This window comes from Littorina saxatilis, linkage group LG15 (genome assembly GCF_037325665.1).
Source record: "Littorina saxatilis isolate snail1 linkage group LG15, US_GU_Lsax_2.0, whole genome shotgun sequence".
Classification (NCBI taxonomy): domain Eukaryota; kingdom Metazoa; phylum Mollusca; class Gastropoda; order Littorinimorpha; family Littorinidae; genus Littorina; species Littorina saxatilis.
The window spans coordinates 24,122,648-24,146,395 of record NC_090259.1 but is presented as its reverse complement, the minus strand read 5'-3'; the positions used below and the strand labels follow the sequence as shown (position 1 = coordinate 24,146,395).

Here is a 23,748-nt window from a genome sequence, read left to right as displayed (position 1 = left end):
ATCTTTTCCGTGCGCACTTGGTCTTGTGCTTGCGTGTACACACGAAGGGGGATAAGGCACTAGCAGGTCTACACATAAGTTGACCTGGGAGATCGGAAAATCACCACCCTTAGTTCCTTGTGTGCAGACCTGCCAGTGGCTTATACCCCTTCGTGTGTACACGCAAGCACAATGGACTGGGTGGCCGAGTGGTAACGCACTTGCGCTCGGAAGCGAGAGGTTGCGAGTTCGACCCTGGGTCAGGGCGTTAGCAATTTTCTCCCCCCTTTCCTAACCTAGGTGGTGGGTTCAAGTGCTAGTCTTTCGGATGAGACGAAAAACCGAGGTCCCTTCGTGTACACTACATTGGGGTGTGCACGTTAAAGATCCCACGATTGACAAAAGGGTCTTTCCTGGCAAAATTGTAAAGGCATAGATAAAAATGTCCACCAAAATACCCGTGTGACTTGAAATAATAGGCCGTGAAAAGTAGGATATGCGCCGAAATGGCTGCGATCTGCTGGCCGATGTGAATGCGTGATGTATTGTGTAAAAAAATAATAATAATCCATCTCACACGGCATAAATAAATCCCTGCGCCTTGAATATGTGCGCGATATAAATTGCATAAAAAAATAAAAATAAAAATAAAAATAAATCCCTGCGCTTAGAACTATACCCTTCCTCCGAAAACGGCGTATGGTTGCCTAAATGGCGGGGTAAAAAACGGTCATACACGTAAAATTCCACTCGTGCAAAAAACACGAGTGTACGTGGGAGTTTCAGCCCACGAACGCAGAAGAAGAAGAAGAACTGTACCCACGAAATACGCGCCATATAAGCCTCATATTGATTGATTGACAAGACCAAGTGCGCACGGAAAAGATCCTGTAATCCATGTCAGAGTTCGGTGGGTTATAGAAACACAAAAATACCCAGCATGCTTCCTCCGAAAGCGGCGTATGGCTGCCTTAATGGCGGGGTAAAAACGGTCATACACGTAAAATTCCACTCGTGCAAAAACACGAGTGTACGTGGGAGTTTCAGCCCACGAACGCAGAAGAAGAAGTTAATTCAACAACAAAATACCATTCTGCACAAAGAGTAGTCAGTCTGATGACTGTAGGCCTGTTTGTTTGTTTGTTTGTTTGTTTGTTTAACGCCCAGCCGACCACGAAGGGCCATATCAGGGCGGTGCTGCTTTGACATTTAACGTGCGCCACACACAAGACAGAAGTCGCAGCACAGGCTTCATGTCTCACCCAGTCACATTATTCTGACACCGGACCAACCAGTCCTAGCATTAACCCCATAATGCCAGACGCCAAGCGGAGCAGCCAATTTTAAAGTCTTAGGTATGACCCGGCCGGGGTTCGAACCCACGACCTCCCGATCACGGGGCGGACGCCTTACGACTAGGCCAACCGTGCCGGTTATGAATGTAGGCCTATGTTTGTGTTCAAGTCAGAAAGGATGGTCTTATTCTTATACGGCTTTTTCTTCTTCTTTTGCGTTCGTGGGCTGAAACTCCCACGTACACTCGCGAAAACACGAGTGGAATTGTACGTGTATGACCGTTTTTACCCCGCCATTTAGGCAGCCATACGCCGCTTTCGGAGGAAGCATGCTGGGTATTTTCGTGTTTCTATAACCCACCGAACTCTGACATGGATTACAGGATCTTTTCCGTGCGCACTTGGTCTTGTGCTTGCGTGTACACACGAAGGGGGATAAGGCACTAGCAGGTCTGCACATAAGTTGACCTGGGAGATCGGAAAAATCTCCACTAGGCGGCCGCGGCCGGGATTCGAACCCTCGACCTTCCGATTAAGAGGCTGACGTCTTACCACCCTGCCACCGCGCCCGTCTATCCTTATACGGCAACATCCAAGACAGATCTGTGGCTGTAAACTGATATGATTGTGTATGCCAGAAGGGTATAATATAATACCTTTCATTTTTCCGAGTAAAAATGAAGAAAATTCCAGAATAAGATTTCATTTTCAAGCTGTAACTTAATTTTGTCACACAGTGTTGCGGTACTGATATGACTGATTGGTCGTGAGCTTCCTTCTCAAACGAGAAACATCACTTGCTCATGACCACAGTATAACGGTACGTTTTAATTACAACAAATGTATGAACTTAAACTGTGTAGCTTACATCGAACAACGGTAAGAACACCAGTAAACGTTAGATCTTACACTGAGCATAAGTCTCAGTATTACAAAAATATTTTGTTGATGAGACAAAAAGTGAGAACAAAAAAAACAATATCAAAATCGAAATTAAGTAACAACATGTAAAAGTGCCACCATTTGCAATCTTTTAGATATTGAGACACGAAAATAACGTTAAAATGTAACTTTTAACGAAACTTATGCAAAATAAACTCTTTTCTTGTGGCCAAGAGAAATGGTGCTGGATCGCTAGATTAGTTCCAAAACAGCTTACTCAATTTCAAGATTTGATTTTTCTTCAAAATATGATATAAGTTTTTAACGACAAACTATTTTGATATATATAACAAGTACAACAGAATATACCAAAGGATGGGTGCACAGAGCAATGGAAAATTCTGGAGACCTCAACTGATTTTGTGAGAAATTATTTTTTATAAGTATATCAGATGTGTGGGTATTTTTAACAAAAAGAAGACAAGTAAAAAGAATGAGAGCACAGAGCAATGGGAAACAACATTTGTAGCAAATATTGCGATTTGTTATTTCTGTAATAAACACACAAAATGTCAAGATAGCTTTCAAAGACAAACTAGAAGAGAACAAGTACAACAGAACATACCCTTTGGTGAGTGCACAAGCCAACGGACTTTCTCGGGAACAAATCGTTTTGGTTTCTACTGCGTTTATAACGAATCGGTGTTACCGTAGTTAATACAAAAAAAATGAATGGTCGCTGGACTTACTGAACAGACAGAGATAATCGTTTTTATATTTAGTCAAGTTTTGACTAAATATTTTAACATCGAGGGGGAATCGAAACGAGGGTCGTGGTGTATGTGCGTGTGTGCGTGCGTGTGTGCGTGCGTGTGTGCGTGTGTGTGTGTAGAGCGATTCAGACTAAACTACTGGACCGATCTTTATGAAATTTGACATGAGAGTTCCTGGGTATGAAATCCCCGAACTTTTTTTCATTTTTTTGATAAATGTCTTTGATGACGTCATATCCGGCTTTTCGTGAAAGTTGAGGCGGCACTGTCACGCCCTCATTTTTCAACCAAATTGGTTGAAATTTTGGTCAAGTAATCTTCGACAAAGCCCAGACTTCGGTATTGCATTTCAGCTTGGTGGCTTAAAAATTAATTAATGACTTTGGTCATTAAAAATCTGAAAATTGTAAAAAAAAAATAATAATTTATAAAACGATCCAAATTTACGTTTATCTTATTCTCCATCATTTGCTGATTCCAAAAACATATAAATATGTTATATTTGGATTAAAAACAAGCTCTGAAAATTAAATATATAAAAATTATTATCAAAATTTTTTTTCGAAATCAATTTAAAAACACTTTCATCTTATTCCTTGTCGGTTCCTGATTCCAAAAATATATAGATATGATATGTTTGGATTAAAAACACGCTCAGAAAGTTAAAACGAAGAGAGGTACAGAAAAGCGTGCTATCCTTCTCAGCGCAACGAATACCCCGCTCTTCTTGCCTTTGCCACGGGCGGTGGAGTGACGATGCTACGAGTATACGGTCTTGCTGCGTTGCGTTGCGTTCAGTTTCATTCTGTGAGTTCGACAGCTGCTTGACTAAATATTGTATTTTCGCCTTACGCGACTTGTTATTTGATACTTTCCTGTGCTTCAATTCCATATTGGATTTATACTGGAAGGGGACTGAAAACATCTACAACCCAAGCTGTCTTTGATGAACCCACGCACAGCAGCTTGTTGATTTTAATCAAGATCGGCGAACCTTTTTTTTAATTTTTTTTTTAAACTGAAGCGTCGCAAAAGTACAAATACAAGAACGTAATACTAGTATTTATTTTTCTGTCGCCAGTATGCCACCTGTAATCTAAGCACCTCATTCAATCATTCATGTCTTGTCTGGCAGTTTAGGGGAGACGTGCGAGAAAACACAACCATTTTCACATGAGGTGTCTCCGCGGCATCGTGCACATCCGTTGGCGGGACACGATATCTGACACCGAGGTGCTACAGCAGGCCAACAAACCAAGCCTGCACACCCTCTTGCAGAAGGCCGAGGTGAGTGAGATGGGCTGGGCATGTCTGTCGCATGCCGGACTACCGCCCCCAAAAGCGACTTTTTTTTACGGCGAACTATGGCAAAGAAAGTGCACGGTTAGGGGAAAAAAAGAGAATCACGGACTCCCAAAAAGTATATCTAAAAGAATTCAACGATCAGATCTTACAATTGCACTCCTGTGAGCTGCTCAGTTGCGGCTAAACAAACCCAACTGGCGCAGTCTGACTCAAACTGTTGCCCAAAACAGACCCAACTGGCGCAGTCTGACTCAAACTGTTGCCCAAACTGCTAAAAACAAAAGAACTGCAGAGAAAAACAACAACATTCACTCCACAAAGCTAGAGATGCATGCCAGTACCTCAAGTGCCGTGCCTACCTATGTGTGCCCTATGTGGAGGCGATGATTCCTGGTCCGGATAGACCTCATCATGATAGACCTCATCAGGATAGACCTCATCAGGATAGACCTCATCAGGATAGACCTCATCCAGATAGACCTCATCAGGATAGACCTCATCCAGATAGACCTCATCAGGATAGACCTCATCAGGATAAACCATATCAGGGTAGACCTCATCAGGATAGACCTCATCAGGATAGACCTCATCCAGATAGACCTCATCAGGATAGACCTCATCAGGATATACCTTATCAGGGTAGACCTCATCGGGATAGACCTCATCAGGATATACCTTATCAGGGTAGACCTCATCCAGATAGACCTCATCAGGATAGACCTCATCAGGATATACCTTATCAGGGTAGACCTCATCCAGATAGACCTCATCAGGATAGACCTCATCAGGGTAGACCTCATCAGGATAGACCTCATCAGGATAGATCTCATCAGTATAGACCTCCGACCAGCCTCCTCCTGGTCCAGTAGACCAGGCATACAATGCCAGCCAACCCTGAACCTTGGTCATGGTCCAGAATGAAGGATGAATAAGGACGCTTTTCTTTCCCAAGTATGCTTACCGTATTTCAACCAAGTAATAACAAATAAAAACCGATAATACAGCACATATTGTTATTAATCACGGTTCACTTTACCTATCCACTGATACTCCCAATTTCGCTAGCCCGTCACATCATCAGAATAATCAAATTGGCCGTTGCATCGTATTTACGGTACTTTTCCAAGGTTACTTCGAAGACTCATCCACATACTTCTGTTAACTATTGGTATCATTACAGTCGATACCACCTCCCCCCTCTTTCAGACTCCCGATTTAAGACCCCCCCCCCCTTTCCCCGCTCCCCTTTTTAAGACCTTGCTTTTGCTGTTCATAATCTCAGTACATTTACCTCCATATTATGATTTACTCCTTTTTTGAACCTCATTTTTTCCGATTTTCAGAGGTCTTCAAATGGGTATTCCACTGCATATCGAAGGCAGAAGAAAAACGACAAAAGTATCGTTTATAAGCTCAACAGACAGAAAGACAAAAACCGAGAGATTATAGAAAGAACAGAGATTTGTTTAAGTTGGGGAAGATGCCGTCTAGAAGATTTTACGGTAATTGTATCAGTTTCAACAGGACAGAGTTTATCATCGGCATTGTGGTGAATATCTTTTGCGAATTGCTCAGGTCAGAGAGTTGTTGCAGTTTGTTATCAGACCGACAGATAGTGTTGAGGTGAATCAATCAGGAAGTACTTGAAGTAAGCGGCCCTTGCACCGTGCGTAAGGAATTTAAAAACACGACGGAGTGAAGGGTTGGGGTAACACGTCGGCGGTGTAAGAGTCTAACAATACAATACAATACAATACAATACAATACAATACAATACAATACAATACAATACAATACAATACAATACAATACAATACGATACGATACGATACGATACGATACGATACGATACGATACGATACAATACAATACAATACAATACAATACAATACAATACAATACAATACGATACGATACGATACGATACGATACAATACAATACGATACGATACGATACGATACGATACAATACGATACGATACGATACAATACGATACGATACGATACAATACGATACGATACCATCCCATACAATAACATACAATACAATACAAAACGATACGATATAACACAATAGAATACAATATAATAGAATACAATACAAAACAATACAATGCAACGCAACACAACAAAACACAACACAACATAACACAACACAATACAACACAACACAACACAACACAGTACAACTCAATCATACACAACCCAACACAACACAACACAACACAATACAATACATTACAAAACAAATTCCTTGTCGGATAGTGAGTACAAAAACATTCTTTTAACTCGTCATATCCAGTGAATAACGTGACAATGATGTCAGTTTAAGAAATAAACGCCCTTAATTAATTGCGAACTCAGCAATATGCACCCTTCTGGGGGTTACAGGCCAGTGAAGAAATGCAGACACCAACAGATTTTTTTTTTTAAATCAGTTGGACAGATTGTTGCCATCCGTCACAAAAACCACTTTTTACGTTCTTTTTGGACAGCACTTATTGACTTCGGCGAAGAGATTAAGTCAGAGTTCTCTCCAGTCTCTGATAACATTATGCACGATAACCCTTGTTATCGCAACACTTTACAGACGGGCGCTGTGGCGGGGTGGTAAGACGTGGTTTAAGTGTGGAGATTTTTCCGATCTCCCAGGTCAACTTATGTGCAGACCTGCTAGTGGCTTATCCCCCTTCGTGTGTACACGCAAGCACAAGACCAAGTGCGCACGGAAAAGATCCTGTAATCCATGTCAGAGTTCGGTGGGTTACAGAAACACGAACATACCCAGTATGCTTCCTCCGAAAGCGGCGTATGGCTGCCTTAATGGCGGGGGAAAAACGGTCATACACGTAAAATTCCACTCGTGTAAAAACACGAGTGTACGTGAGAGTTTCAGCCCACGAACGCAGAAGAAGAAGAAGCAACACTTTACTTCCCTGTTTAACCCCGCTCTCCTTCAGAAACACTTTGACTTGCAATTGGGCAACTGCAGATTACATTCTGCTATTTTTTTCTCTTTTGTTTTCTTTTTACATTTAGTCAAGTTTTGATTTCTTTTTTTGATAGCTCCTCGCACACAATTAGATAAAAGCTAAAGAAACTGTGGACCGCGTCATCAGCTCTTGTTGTTTCCTCCTCCTCCTCCTCCTCCTCCTCCTCCTCGTTACATTTAGTCAAGTTTTGACTAAATGTTTTAACATAGACAGGGAATCGAGACGAGGGTGGTGGTGTATGTGTGTGCTTGTGTGTGTGTGTGCGTGTGTGTGTGTGCGTGTGTGTGTGTGTAGAGCGATTCCGTGAAAACTCACGGACCGATCTTCATAAAACTTCACATGAGAGTTCCTGGGTATATTATCCTCAGACTTTTTTCCTTTTTTTGGATAACTGTATTTGATGACGTTTTATCCGGCTTTTAGTGAAAGTTGAGGCAGCACTGTCACGCCCTCATTTGTTGATCAAATTGATTCAAATTTTGTACAACCATTAATAGCCGAAAGGGGGGGGGGGAGGGGGGGGGCTAAAGGGGATTCAGGAGTCCCGTCAGTGACTGTCTTGTGACCCTTCATATTTTCAGACGTCTGCATGTTTTCAAGCACAGCTTTTATGCATGTTTATTTTTGACAGTGAAAGAATTTAGTTAACCAGTCAGCCTCACCAGCATGCCACACAACCGCTATCACTCTGGCACTAGACTAGCACCAACACTCTCTCTTCTCTATCGCACCGTCACTCTCACTCTGGCATCACCCCTCTTACCGTATTGCACACACACACACACACACACATACACTGACACTGACACACGAGTACATACACACACACGCACGCACACATACACACACACACACGTACACCGCACACGCACACACTGACACACACACACACACACACACGACGGTACATTCACACACACGCACGCACGCACACACACACACACACACACACACACACACACGCACCAGGGGCGGATCACATAATTTTTAAGGGGGGGTTTCCAAATTTCTTTTAGGGACAGTTTGACGACGCGAAGCGTTTAGTTAAGGGCGCGAAGCGTTCGAACCTCCTAGGGAGGTGCGGGGGCATGCCTCCTCCCCCCCCCCCGGAAAATGTTGATGAAAAAAAACCAAGGAAAATTGAGCAATCTGATACACCTTCCAAAAAGTAAATTTACAAGACAAACTGGGATCAAAAGAAGGACAATGGTCCGATCTGGTGCAACCGGAGCCAACAAAACACCCAACTACTTTCCAAAACCGTCACATAGAAGAAAGAGGCCGGCTACCAGGGGGGTCCGGGGGCATGCCCCCCCCCCCCCCCCCGGAAAATGTTGATATAATATATTTTTTTTTTCATGTTTATTTTTTTAAGGCTAGGGGGGGGGGGTGTTCCGGAAACCCGGAAACCCCCCATGGATCCGCCCCTGCGCACACACACACACTAATGTGCACACAATCATATAGGCCTACTCTTAAAAATCGACGTCAAAGTCTACAAAATCTACAAAACAAATCTAGAAAATCATGGGAAGAGGTTGGAGGATTGAGAAGGGCATACAAATAATTATCCGCACTACTCAACAACAACAACAACCGAACAACACCACCAACAACAACAAAAACTTACAGCAGCAACAACAACAACAACTACAGCAAGACCATAGAGAACAGCTCTTAGAATTATTGCAGAAACTACCAGAAAACAAAAGTCTATCGCAGCATGCCCCGAAGACATTTCGTGCGATATTAACGCAATCCAAAGCCAGTGAACCCTGCTCTGTAAAATTTTGGTCCCACAAATATAACATTTGCATTGACGAAAAGTATTGGGTCCTGGCAAGTGCATGTACAAGCGAAGAAAGATTAAAGTTACTCCAATGGAGAATGTTACATAATATTTATCCCACAAATATTTTATTGCATAAAATGAAGTTAAAAGAAAATAGTTTATGTAGTCTTTGTAATGAAATGGATTATATTGAACACTTCTTTTGGAAATGTAGCAAAATGAAATTGTTTTGGGAAAATGTTAGAAGATGTATATTTGTTAAATACGGGAGAAAATATTATATCAACAGAAAAAGAAGTATTGTTTGGATACTCTCCAGAAGTGCAAACCCCCATAAACAAAATTATTAATCATATTTTGCTCATTTCAAAAATGTGTATCAGTATAAGTATAGATATGGTAGGCCTATTGATATAAATGTGATGTTAGGATATGAATTAGCGTTGAGATATTTCAGTATTGTGTAAATGTTGAAGGATGAATGATGATACGTTGTAGACGGATGCTTGAATTTTTTTTTTATTAAAAGCCCCACAATGATGTGCTTGGCAAATTTAAAAAAATAAAAAATAAAAATAAAAAAAAAGTCTATCGCAGCGCTTTCACTTTTTTTAATTTTTTTTTTTTTTATCAAAAAGTTGTTTGGGCCTATCACGTCAAGTTTCGTTTGTTTTCGTGGAAAAGACGGATAGACACGAGTTGTGACGGAAACTTCCGAGGATTGAACGAGGGGAGAATAATTATAAGCTTGGCTGTATTTCATTGGCTGTTGTGATACCCTCGACCTCACTCCTATCAAGATGGCAGACCATGCGGTTTTACACAGCGGCTACTTTCACCCTGTTCTCAGATCATGGAACTCTGGCAACACGCAGATATCCCCAGACAACTTGATGTTCCCCCTATTCATAGTGTGAGTATTTTTTTTAAAGAGAATATATTTTTACTGCAGTGGGATTTATGTGTGCATTGCCGGTTTTCTTCGGCTACGTTTTGTAATTGCTGGTTAGCAGACGACAGATCTCGTGACTCGACAATAGAGGGGGGGTCACAAAGGGGTTGAAGGAGTCTCGTGACTGTCTTGTGACCCTTGATATTTGCAGACGTCTGCATCTTGATATTTGCAGACGTCTGCATGTTTTCAACCACATGAAACAACTAATTCAGCTTTTGTGCATGTCTATTGTTGACAGTGAAAGAATTTTGAACTCACACACGCAGCATGCATGCACACCCACGCACGCACACACGCACACACACTCACGCACACACACACACGCTCTCTCACACTCACACACGCTCTCTCACACTCACACACGCTCTCTCACACTCACACACACACACACTTTGACATGGCATGATTAACTACTTTTAGGAATATGTGATAATGAAAGTAGCTTGATAAAGACATGACTAGATCATATTTGTCTTATATATATATATATATAAATATATTATATATATAATCGGTTTTCTTTTTATATATTAAATAAATTAATAATCTTCTTGTAAGTGTTCTATATATATAATATATATTCAATACTTATAGTAAGTGTTCTATATATTTATTCAATTAAGTCATTTATTTATTGATTTTGTTAATTAGTAACAAGATATTTTGTTTGAAGAAATGTAATGAATGTTGCGTTTGAAATGTGAATCTCATTTCAGTAGAGATCGAAACATGATCTTTGACTTCAGATGATATGATGCAAAAAACTTAGAGCAATTGCATGGAAGCAGCTTGTGTATATTTGGAGGAAAAGTTGTTTTGTAAGTTTTTCTCACGTAAATAAGATGTACTTAAGTGTGTAAGTGCAATGTCAGGCTTGCAAGTTATGTTTTGAGTTTGTTAATAGAAAAAGCTGGTTCATCTTAATCATGACTGATATTTTTTTTCTTTCAAATCAATGTTTTGAATGCAGAGATGAAGAAGATGCCGTCCAGGAAATCAAGAGCATGCCAGGAATCTGCCGATATGGCGTTAACAAACTACAGGCAGCTCTCTCCCCACTCGTAGACAACGGCCTCAAGTCTATCCTCATTTTTGGTGTGCCTGGAAATATTGAAAAGGTCTGCTGTCTCTCTCTGTCTGTTGTCCCTGTCTGTCTGTCTCCTTTTCAATCAATCAATCAATCAATGACGCTTATATCGCGCATATTCCGTGGGTACAGTTCTAGGCGCTCTGCAGTGATGCCGTGTGAGATGAAATTTTATACGGCCAGTAGATTGCAGCCATTTCCGCGCATATTTACCTTTCACGGCCTATTATTCCAAGTCACACGGGTATAGGTAGACAATTATTAACTGTGCCTAAGCAATTTTGCCAGGAAAGACCCTTTTGTCAATCGTGGGATCTTTAACGTGCACACCCAATGTAGTGTACACGGGGGGAGGGTTCGGACACCGAAGAGAGTCTGCACACAAAGTTGACTCTGAAATAAATTTCCGCCGAACCTGGGATCGAACTCACGCTGACAGCGGCCAACTGAATACAAATCCAGCGCGCTACCAACTGAGCTATATCCCCGCCCCTTTTAACAAGTACAGTATGATGAATATGCATGGTCTGTAATGTGAATGCAGACTTTGTCACAGCTAGTGCACGTGTGTATTGAAATTGAACAACATTTTTTAGTCTTTCTGCGATTTTAATTTGCAAGTGTATATATTGTTCCTTTCTAAACAGGGAACAAAGTCTGTACCTGTGTGCATATATCTCTCTTTTGTCAAAGCAGATATTGTTAATAGAAACCAGTGGTCAGAAGTATAAGTGACACAGTGGACACCCCCCACCCCCCCCCCCCACCCCTTGGCCTTGGAGGGGGTTGACAGGTCTGTAAATTGACCCTGGTTTTAAGACTCCCAGCTTTCTTTTATGTGGAGAAACTGTAGAACCCCTTTTTAAGACCCTCCCACTACCCTCCACACACACACACACACACACACACACACACACACACACACACACCCTCCCCCCCCCCCCCGGCGGATTTAAGACCTCCCCCCTTTGAAGACCTGTTTCAGATTTTCTGTTCATAACTGTACATTTACCTGCATTTAAATAAAAAGAGAACGCACCAGTAACCAGGTTAGGTACGTTTATATCTATAATCACTATTTCGGCACGTTACTGCCTTCTTCGGGATGGTAAGCTTAACTATTTAAGTCTTAATTTAACTTAATTTACCTGCATTGTAAGACTCCCTCCCTTGTAAGACCTGATGTTCTCAGATTGTTGGAGGTCTTGATAGGGGAGGGAGGGGCACTGTGTACAGGTACCATTGTACAATTTTTATAAATATAATCTGTTAATTCCTTGGTAACCCCCCGCGGGTTAGGGGGAAGAATTTACCCGATGCTCCCCAGCATGTCGTAAGAGGCGACTAACGGATTCTGTTTCTCCTTTTACCCGTGTTAAGTGTTTCTTGTATAGAATATAGTCAATTTTTGTAAAGATTTTAGTCAAGCAGTATGTAAGAAATGTTAAGTCCTTTGTACTGGAAACTTGCATTCTCACAGTAAGGTAATATATTGTACTACGTACGTTGCAAGCCCCTGGAGCAAATTTTTGATTAGTGCTTTTGTGAACAAGAAACAATTGACAAGTGGCTCTATCCCATCTCCCCCCTTTCCCCGTCGCGATATAACCTTGAATGGTTGAAAACGACGTTAAACACCAAATAAAGAAAGAAAGAATTCCTTGGTACAGTGGAACCCCTCTTATAAGAGCCCCCAGTTTAAGACCTCCTTACTCTTAAGACCATGTTTTTATCATAACCCCTGTAAATTTACCCCCATTTTAAGACTCCCTGCTTTTTAAGGCTTGGTTTTCTTAGAATTGTGGAGGTCTTAAAAGGGGGGTTCCATTGTTCTACCCATTTGAATAGCATAGCATGCTTTATGGGATGGACACATTTCAGGATGGAAGAGGTTCAGCAGCAGATGATGATAGCGGCCCGGTGATACAAGCTGTGCAGAAGATTCGAGAATGGTTTCCCAAACTGCTGGTGGCCTGTGATGTCTGCCTCTGTCCTTATACCAGTCATGGCCATTGCGGTGAGTGTACAGCACCGTGTGTGTGTGTGTGTGTGTGTGTGCGTGCGAGCGTGCGTTCTTGTATCCGTATATTTCTACATTTTATACCAATCTGCACAGCATCAAGGTTAGTTGGTGTGTGTGTGTGCGCGCTTTCTTGTATAGGTACATTTGTAAATTTTATACCATCTGCACAGCATCAAGGTTAGTTGGTGTGTGTGTGTGTGTACGCTTTCTTGTATCCGTATATTTCTACATTTTATACCAATCAGCACAGCATCAAGGTTAGTTGGTTTGTGTGTGTGTGCGCTTTCTTGTATCGACGAAAATACAGTTTAACGACCTCTCTGCTTAGAGCAATTTGGGTCAAAGATATCAGAGCCGAAGCTCTACGATGTGTGCCTGGGTGAAGATGAACAACAAAAAAAACAAAAAACAAAAAAACTTTTACTTTCCGCAATGGAAATGCTGGAAGAACAGGATTTAAAATCAATTCCTTGCAGGGGATACACGATTGTAGAGATTTATTCTTTCATTCCGAGGCAGAAATGCTTTTGTATTCAAGAAACGTGGAACGTTGCTATTCCGGAAGGGAATTGATTTGATTTGTTGGTACTTTAGAATAAAATTGTGAAAGTATACCAATCAGCACAGCATCAAGGTTAGTTGGTTTGTGTGTGTATGCGTGTGCTTTCTGTGTGTGTGCTTTCTTGTATCCGTACATTGCTACATTTTATGCCAATCAGCACAGCATCAAGGTTAGTTGGTGTAGGTAGTACTTGAGACTTGAAGTATCCCCCAGAAAGCACGTACATGTAAAAGCAAAGTCTGTGCGTTTGTTACACACCTGCATTAGATTTTAAGATTGCCATGGTCAAACAAAGAAATGCATGGGTGGGATTCTTCCAGTATATGCCGGAAATCCGGATTCGTAATGTCTGGTGACGTTGTTTTGTTTGTTAATTATACAAATCCTTCAGCGTCCACAACCCCCCCCCCCCCTTAAAATTCTTCAGGATTCATGACATTTTTCAGTCCCACCCATGGAAATGAGAAGACTGGTTGGCTAAATCTCAGTGTTTCCCCTAACTATTTTTCAGGAATCCTGCGAAAGAATGGAACCCTGGACAATGAAGCAAGCATAGCACGTCTTGCTGAAGTTGCTGTGGCGTACGCAAATGCAGGTGAGTTTTGGTAGTTTTTATGTGGGATTTTATTGTTATGCTTGTTTCTGTGCTTTTGAATATCTTAATTTTTTGTGCGTGTGTCTTTTCTGTCTCTCTATACAGGTTGTCAGGTAATATCTCCTTCAGACATGATGGACGGCCGCATTGGAGCCATCAAGAAAGCTTTGTTCAGGAACGACATGAGCAACACAGTGTCCGTGATGAGCTACAGCGCAAAGTTTGCTTCTGCCTTCTATGGGCCATTCAGGTCAGCGTGAAGATTAGAATTTGATTTGGTATTGAAGAAGTGATATTACAATTTGCAGACATGTATGAGAACAGAGGAAGGGAATGTTTCTAACAAGGGTATCTGCAATGAATAAAACACCCTTGGGGCCAAGATACAGTGGGCCCCCCCTCCCCCCCCCTTTTTAAGACCTCCAAAATTCTGCGAAAATAAGGTCCTTAAAAGGGGGAGTTTTTAAATGGAGGTATGAGGGCAGGGATGTAGCTCAGTCGGTAGCGCGCTGGATTTGTATCCAGTTGGCCGCTGTCAGCGTGAGTTCGTCCCCACGTTCGGCGAGAGATTTATTTCTCAGAGTTAACTTTGTGTGCAGACTCTCCTCGGTGTCCGAACACCCCCGTGTGTACACGCGCAAGCACAAGACCAAGTGCGCACGAAAAAGATCCTGTAATCCATGTCAGAGTTCGGTGGGTTATAGAAACACGAAAATACCCAGCATGCTTCCTCCGAAAACGGCGTATGGCTGCCTAAATGGCGGGGTAAAAAACGGTCATACACGTAAAATTCCACTCGTGCAAAAAACACGAGTGTACGTGGGAGTTTCAGCCCACGAACGCAGAAGAAGAAGAGAAACTGAAAAAGTATGGTCTTAAAAGAGGGAAGGTCTTAAATTGGGGGGGGGGGGGTCCTTAAAAGGTGGGGTTCTACTGTAATAGACAGAGCGACAACAGAATGTGTCCTTTTACGGGAGGTGTCCTAACATCACAGGTATAGCTGTATCAGTATTGTATGCTTATATGTAAATGTGTAAAACAATAGCCTTGAGGAGTATATGTGACAGTCCATCACAAAATCAGTCTTAAGTCGAAATTTGGATGATTTGAGTTAGTTATTATTTTGAAATTGTTAGTCTTTCCTGGATGTTTAGAAAAAAAAATTAAAGCTCTAGGTCAATAAATAACGATATTACGGCCATTTTTATGAAAGAAGTTGACCGGCGGCCATTTTGAGAAATCGGGCTTGAAAGTTTTGGAAGGCACCAGCTTCACATTTTCCTTAGCAACGGGGGTTGAAAATTAACCTCACCCTTCCAAATGTTGCACAAGTGTACTTTGATCTTTCATGCATCATTTAAATGCAAAACGAAGGGTTAAAAGAACAATTATCACCATTTTTGAAGGCTTTGTTTACATCATACATGTGGAGGAAAACGGTCAAATACAGGTCATACACATCAGCAAACATTTTCACTGTCATTATCAGGAATAAAGAGGTTACATGCATCTCACCTACGTTTTTGTCCATTAGTTTGACAAACACTTGAGCAAAATCAACTTACTTGTATCAATCACTTTGTTGGCATCGAATAGGAATACGTACAGATCAGAATGTAGATCCCAAACACAGGAACTCCTCCACTGTGACAGTCTGTTCACCACAAAAGCTCTTGCACATCAATGTTGACACCACCTCCAACCTCACCTTTATACATGTCACATGTCTTGCACTGAGAGCTGTAGAGCTACAATTTCCTCCGGATCAAACTGGGTGATACATCCACGACGAGTATTTCTGGGTGCAGCGTCGGGAACTTTAATCTGTTTGCAGCCAGTTCCATTGGCTTTGCAGCAACGAAGGCGAGTTCTCTCGAGCACATCACAGCCCTGTTGCAATTAACGAACTGCAGCATGGACCTCCATCACATCTCCTCTACAACTCGCCTCAACTACGTGTGTTCTTGCAGTTGATGCAGTGCCATTAGAAACGCCAACGGTGTTTTTGACACTGAAAAGCGGACGGTCTGTCTCCTCTTCGTCCGCATATTCAGCAAGCGTCACATATTTCGGCATGAGAATCGGAGTCACTGAATCCAGCAACGTCTTCGGCAAAGAAATCCAACAACAAATCTTGGAGTTCGTGGTTATTTTCAAGCGAATCGCAGTTGAGAAGCGCTGTCAATCGGCGTACGTCAGTCATTGTTTTGGTTTCGTTCAGCGAACGGAAATCATACTGTGTTACTTCCCCCTGGACTGATTTGACCAATGAGGAGGCCGTTGCTAGTCCTTTTTGGAAGGCAGACAAAGCTGATTGGTTCAATCTTAAAATTTGTTTACGTGCCGGTTTCCTTATTTGGAGGAAGTGGACGGGTATTTTGAACCACTGCGCAGCAGGGCGCGAAAGCTGATGCAATAAGCTTTCCGACGGTACCAAACTTGTTGGGGCCCTGTCAGGGATACACTAAGCAAATTATCGGTCAAAGTGAGGCATTTTGATGTCATGCTGGACTTTTTTGATGAATGTATTGCATTTAAATCCAATAATTTAACTATTTAGCGATTGATTTTGGCATATTTGTTTGGTTGTCATGTAATTTGGGGTCTACAGAACACGTTTCTGCAAAAAAGTGAATTTCACCCAGATAGACCCTCAGTGCCTTTTCCTCGAACTAGCTCGCTTTCGTCTGCTGCGACTTAAGACTGGTTTCGTGGTGGACCGTCACATATATATATATAGACTAGATGATTACCCGCTTCGCCGGGAAGAAGTAGAGCCGAATACCCGGCCGTCGCCGGGGACCCGGCTTTGCCGGGTGTACGCCGGCGCACGAAGGAAGGGAGATCTAAAAATAGTAACGTGCAGTGACCTTCTAAATATAAACGTACAAACGGGAATATCGATTGACGCCAGCGCACGAAGGAAGGGAGATCTAAAAATAGTAACGTGCAGTGAAAAACGAAAATCGGTTCAGCGCTGCGCGCTGAGAGCACGTGTTGAAATATCTCATCGATGAGGTTGTGTCCGGGGTCTCTGTCAATAAGCCCACCAAATTTGAAGCAGATCCATCGAGAACTTTGGCCGTGCATGGCGATCAATCACACACACACACACACACACACACACACAGACACAAGTCGTATATATATATAGAAGATGTGGTTGGGGAACTCTTGATGCACTCGCTGTCATGAGTTGTATGAACAGCTCGATCAAAGTAAAATCAAACTAAAGACTGACTACCAATATTGTATTACCAAAAAGACACATTGCCATGTTTACCGCAGTACAGTGAAACCCCCCTTTTAAGACCCCCAATTCAAGACTTCCACCCTATTAAGACCCTGTTTTCTCTGACTTTCTGTTCATAATCTCTGTGAATTTACCCCCATTTTAAGACTCCCTCCTTTTTAAGACCTAATTTTCTCAGACTTTTGGAGGTCTTAAAAGGGGGGTTCCACTGTACTCTGGATACATGGATAACAGAGCATTCTGAAGAAAGAAGTAAGATTAATGCAAAATGTGTACAAAAACATTATTCTTTGTGGAACAGGGATGCTGCAAAGAGCGCCCCGGCGTTTGGAGACCGGCGTTGCTACCAGCTGCCCCCTGGCTCCATAGGACTAGCAGAGAGAGCTGTGGTATGTATGGTCTTGTTTTTGTCATTGAAGTTGCTTTTACTGCATACACTCTTCTTCTTCTTCTTTGATCATGGGCTGAAACTCCGACGTCCACTCATGTTTTTGCACGGGTGGATTTTTACGTGTGTGACCTACATGTGTGACCTTTTTTACCCCGCCAGACTGCATACTGACTTTCATACTCTTTGCTTGTTTTGTTTGTTACAACACACGCACTCTGCCTCAAATTCTCAGTAAAACCTTGTCAGTTCATGATACATTTAGCAATATCGGTAAGCACTGTCTCACAAACTTCATTCTTAGAATTCTTTGGGGAGACATGCAAAGGGGGGGGGGGGGGGGGGTAGGTGGTTGGGTTGGGACGGTGGTCACACTTTGAAATATACTGGCACAGTGACAGCATATAGCCTCAATATATATATGATATTTTAGTGTTTTGAACCTGGCTGTTTCCAAGCAAAGTTAATTCACTGACATTTTTTTCTCCCAGGATCGTGATGTGGTTGAAGGTGCTGACTTCCTCATGGTGAAGCCTGGCATCGCATACCTGGACGTCGCTCGTCTTATCAAACAAAAGGTGATCAGTCATATTTAATTCCTTCACGCAATTGTTTAGATAGTTTATCAGTAATGTTTTGGTGTGTTTTTGTATGGAAGAGCCCCATTTACAACCTGAATCGCCCACACTGATCTTCCGAAAAGCTCTGTTCCACAACCACTAACATGGGGGGAAAAAATCCCAGAAATAAAAATAACAATAACAATCATAGGCCCTCGGAGGACCTACAAAGTGAAAATGTATGGGACGTAGTAAACCGAAATTCAACGTGAAAAGAGTTGGTGCGGTATCCTTTCGTGAACAGACCCTCTCTTTCTTCTTTGATAAGTCTGCGATGGCACCGTGTCGCCGACCTCTGATTGCGAACGCCGTCGATCCCTTTAGGCATTCAAAAACAGCCTGGTGAAGGAATTATAACGATGTTTACTTTCAGTGGAAGGTCTGGGAAGAGTTGAGGTTACAGTGGAGCTCTAGTTTGGAAACTGTTGGATTTGTTCTTTTGAAAGTTGGTGTATTGCAAAATAGGAACGGAATACTTTCTGGTTTTTATTTATGTAGAACCCCCCCCCCCCCCCCCCCCCCCTTTTGGGGTATTTGATAATTGCTGTCAACTCTTGCTGCTGTAACTATGTATGTGACTAAAAGAAATTACATTTACAGCATCAGCACCACAGTCTGAAAATAGTTTTCTCTCATTTACATTTATTCAGTTAACAGTGGAACCCCCCTTTTAAGTACCCCTCCTATTTAAGACTTCCTCTCTTGTAAGATCCTGTTTTCTTGAACTTTCTATTAATTATAATAACCTGTGTAAATTCACCCCCCATTTCAAGACTCCGTCCTGTTCAAGACCCAATTTTGTCAGACTTTTGGAGGTCTTAAAAGGGGGGTTCCGCTGTATTGCTTATGACAATTGGAGTCATGATGCTCATAGTAACCCCCCGCGGGTTAGGGGGAAGAATTTACTCGATGCTCCCCAGCATGTTGTAAGAGGCGACTAACGGATTCTGTTTCTCCTTTTACCCTTGTTAAGTGTTTCTTGTATAGAATATAGTCAATTTTTGTAAAGATTTTAGTCAAGCAGTATGTAAGAAATGTTAAGTACTTTGTACTGGAAACTTGCATTCTCCCAGTAAGGTAATATACGTTGCAAGCCCCTGGAGCAAATTTTTGATTAGTGCTTTTGTGAACAAGAAACAATTGACAAGTGGCTCTATCCCATCTCACCCCTTTCCCCGTCGCGATATAACCTTCGTGGTTGAAAACGACGTTAAACACCAAATAAAGAAAGAAAGAATGCTCATTTCCCTCCGCGGGCCCCTCCGTCTGGAACTCCCTGCTGTTTGAGCTTCGCCAGAGCCCCTCTCTTGACGCGTTCAAGAGTAGGTTGAAGACTCAGTTCTTCCCGTAGCTGGCTGCGACTTTCATGTTCAACGTGATGTGTTGTGCCCCAAAAGACATTCTTGTGCTGTGCTCTGTGAGAGGTGTTTTCTTTGTGCTTAATATTATTTTGTTTGGACCTAGCTATTGATGTGTACATTGTTGTTAAACAGTTGTTTGTTGTATGTTTATCAGGGTTTGCTAGTGTGTGATAGGGTTCGTGTCTGTCTGTAGATGTTAGTTTCTTTGTTAGTTCTGTGTTGACAACTCTTCGACAAGCAAGCGCTTAGAACTGTACCCAAGGAATACGCGCTATATAAGCTTCCTATTGATTGATTGATTGATCATGGTACATACTTCTAATTCTCTTTCATTGTCATTTTATCTGTCTCATGTCTTGTTTGTTTCAGTACCCCACCCATCCCCTGGCCATGTACCATGTGTCGGGAGAGTTTGCCATGTTGTACCATGCCGCCCAGGCTGGAGCCTTTGAGCTGAAGGCTGGTGTCATGGAGGCTCTGCATTGTATGCGCCGTTCAGGTATTTACCAATTCCTTGGGATTTTTAAAAATTTGTTTTATATTTTTATTTTTTGTGTACATGCAGGGATGTTGCTAGAATTCATTTTCATCTGCAAAAATGCTGAAATGGCCATGAAAGTTTCAGCAATTTGTGAAAATGCAAAGTAATCCGAGGCGCCCCCTCTCTTCCACTGTTAAAAAGTGTGTTTTGCAAACTGGTATTGCCTAAAATTCAAAAAGAATATAAATGCATCCAACAAAATCTCAAACTGGGTTTTTGAAAGCAGGGTTGGGGAGGGGGGTGATACAATGGAAAAGGTGATACAATGGAACCTGTTTTTATGACCACCCAAGCGGCCGACTAAAAGTAGTCGTTAAAGACTTGCGCTGGCTAAAGAAGGGTGAATTTATTAGCAAAGATAAAGAAATTGTCTGAGAATCCTTATGGGTGGTTGCAAAGGGCAGGCGGTCATTACTGAGTGGTGGACACTGGGGCAGGTTTGACTGTACATTGTATGGTAGAACCCCCCCCCCCCCCCTTTTAAGACCCCCAATTTAAAACTCCCTCCTTTTTAAGACCTTTAACCTCTGTAAAATTACCCCCATTTTAAGACTCCTTCCTTTTTAAGACCCAACTTTCTCAGATTTTTTGAGGTCTTAAAAGGGGGGTTCCACTGTACCTAATTACAACTGTCTCTGTGTTGCAGGTGTGGACATCCTCATTACCTACTTCACACCTCAAGTACTTACCTGGATCAAGGAAGACTGAACACATCTGCTGTTTCACTGTTGCTTTGACACCATCAACGTCTTCTTCTTCGTGGCCGAAAGCAGAGGTGCAGGATCCATGCGGCGCCTAACTGCTGCACCGCGTACCAAACGCTACACCATCACCATGACAAGCATAGCATTATGTGGAAACACACTAAAATATATTGATATTAACTTCCATGTGAATTAGTTTAGTATGTAGACAGGAGAGTTTACCTCTTTGTTTAGTGTGTTATGAATGGAAGTGGTAGATCTTATCTGATCTTATTTTATCTGATTGTTTGGTATGTTTTTGTTTGTTTGTTGATAAAATATGATGTGAATGCTTGTTTTTCATGCAGTGAGGGGTGTGTGTGTTTCCGAGAAATCCTTATTTGTTTGTTTGTGAAGCTCGTAATAGAAATAAAGGTCATTGTGATCTCTTCATTTTTCCTGAGAAGTTGTGTGAAAGCTGAAATTCAGGGTGAAAGAAATCGGCCATAGGATTAACACCCAGGGCATTTAAGAATAATGTGTTCCAGGGTTGCTTTCATTTTAAGACCCCTCTGAGGAGAGGACACCTCCCAGTAAGGGACATCTGCTGTCCATTTCTTGTTTACTCGAATGAAGAGTATGGTACAATTCAACTAATTGTAATAATGTCACGATAGTCTCAAACAACATGATACAAGAAACATCTCTGTTCAGAGTTTACATGTGTATTTTTTCTCATTAAATTTTGTGTAGGTTTTTCTTATACTTCTCTTCGTATTTCATGAGGATGATTTGCATTTTAATGGTTGTGCTTTCATTCATTATGATCACTTGACTTTAGAGACTGCAAAGTGTGTGTGATTGTTTTCTGTGGTATTTATCCATGGAAACAGAACGGTTTTTACTTTTGAATCAAAATTAGTTTCCTAATCTCGATCATAGTTCAGGCTTTATTAAGCTGGTTTGTGTACACAGTTATACTGATGCACAATGCATATTACCATATACCTTTGATCTGAATGCATTTGCGTAGAGCTTTTTTTCCCTATGCAATATATATAATATCAAAATATATCATATTTACATATATATATTTACAATGTACTTGAGTAAAGTTATTTTTTAGATTAAAACTAAAAAAAAAGACCATTCCGTGTGTGTGTGTGTGTGTGTGTGAGAGAGAGAGAGAGAGAGAGAGAGAGAGAGAGAGAGAGAAAGAGAGAGAGAAAGAGAGAGAGTGACAGAGAAAGAGAGAGAGAAAGAGTGTCACGTTTCAATATATCACTAAAGGTGATTATGAACCGGTTAATTACTACTAATTAACTAACCACACCACGATCCACTCTCGCAGTCATACAATTAAATAGAGTCAACAAAAGTATAAGTTTCAGACGCCTGTTTATGTATAAACTCTCCACCTCCCTCGAGCCTTCACTCAAAATATGTTCCTTTTACGTTCTCAACACGTAAAAAACCAGTGTTCACTGACAAAATGCCAGTAGTATGTAGAAAATTATAGTAACACGCTGAACCCGTGTAAATACAGTCAAAATGAGAATGTTCTGTTCAAAAGCTCTAGTTCATGCAGGGGTCACACACCCCACGTTGTCACTACTCCCATGAAATCATAGATACGAAAAGACAACGGTGGTCAACGGGGTGCGTACGACATGGTGCACTTAGCTTTATCTCTGCTGCTGCTGCTTAGCCGGTATGCTGGTTAGCCGGTTCGCTGGTTAGCCGGTCCGCTGGTTAGCCGGTTCGCTGGTTAGCCGGTCCGCTGGTTAGCCGGTTCCCTGGTTAGCGTAGCTTCAACAGTTCCCGCCAGAGTCAGCCGTGCAGATGTTACAGGAACGTAACGAAGCGAGGCGAACGAACGAACGAACGAAGGCTGCAAACAGAAAGCATCGGTGCACTAAACATGTCAGCTACCCCTCACCCACCACCTTAAAACATGTCATCTTTAAACATCTCATCGAGCACGTGGGCCTGCACAAAACGGACTTTTTACAACAACAAAACAGCCATTTTCCGTCCTTCTCTCCCTATCTGCAAAAACCATATACAGATTAGTATTTTAGCGTCACAGAGAGTAAATTATGCGCTAACCTGGAAAGAACAACAGAGAGTATTTCATTCCACAACACAGACTCATCAACAGCGTTAAATAATGATTTATTACCTCAAAAGCCTATGATTGTACTCTCAATGGAAGCAAAGTCCGCTTCCTCCCTGGAACAGCCTCTGTTCGTCAACAGTGACCAAAAACGTCCAGAACCCCTTGTCGAATCCTTATGCGAAAGCCATCGCCGACGAAGGAATGTTGACGACTTGTCCTCAGCAAAACATGTGGCAGTGGAAGTTCCCCTAGAGTGCCGAATATAATATTCGGTGAAAAACCATCATACTCTAGAAACTGTATTAGATCCTTCCCCTTCTGCCGCTGGGTGTCAAGTGTCCCGTACTCGTGTCTCTGTCAGACAACCTAGCCAAATACACGTGACTGACCTTGTCACAAAACCAGTCCAGCTATACACAATTCTGCCTCCCCAAGCAAAAAAAAGACACGAGAAACTCAATCCGTGAAAATCCCGTGTGCGCTGTCAGCGAAAACCGACAGCCCTATGATAGCAGAAACCCGCACTGTGAAGCTCGTGCGTT

General features: G+C 42.0%; 3 protein-coding genes across 3 annotated transcripts in view; 2 read left to right on the top strand and 1 right to left on the bottom strand.

The window, feature by feature from the left end:
• Positions 1-2,891, bottom strand: part of LOC138947965 (uncharacterized) — a 16,121-nt gene extending 13,230 nt beyond the window's left edge. The window contains exon 1 of the mRNA XM_070319489.1: positions 2,782-2,891. The gene's annotated coding sequence lies outside the window, so the exon portion shown is untranslated. The remainder of the gene's footprint in view (positions 1-2,781) is intronic.
• A 1,754-nt stretch (positions 2,892-4,645) lies between these two features.
• Positions 4,646-5,155, top strand: LOC138947964 (rhoptry surface protein CERLI2-like). Its single transcript, XM_070319488.1, has one exon. It carries the CDS (start codon positions 4,646-4,648, stop codon positions 5,153-5,155), a length of 510 nt encoding a protein of 169 aa, XP_070175589.1.
• Positions 5,156-9,778: 4,623 nt separating this feature from the next.
• Positions 9,779-22,234, top strand: LOC138948887 (delta-aminolevulinic acid dehydratase-like). Its single transcript, XM_070320525.1, has 9 exons — positions 9,779-9,932; positions 10,945-11,092; positions 12,943-13,078; positions 14,158-14,241; positions 14,347-14,491; positions 17,796-17,883; positions 18,374-18,460; positions 20,233-20,362; positions 21,051-22,234. The coding sequence occupies exons 1-9, from the start codon at positions 9,820-9,822 to the stop codon at positions 21,110-21,112; spliced, it is 993 nt and encodes a 330-aa protein (XP_070176626.1). The 5' UTR covers positions 9,779-9,819; the 3' UTR covers positions 21,113-22,234.
• Positions 22,235-23,748: the final 1,514 nt, after the last annotated feature.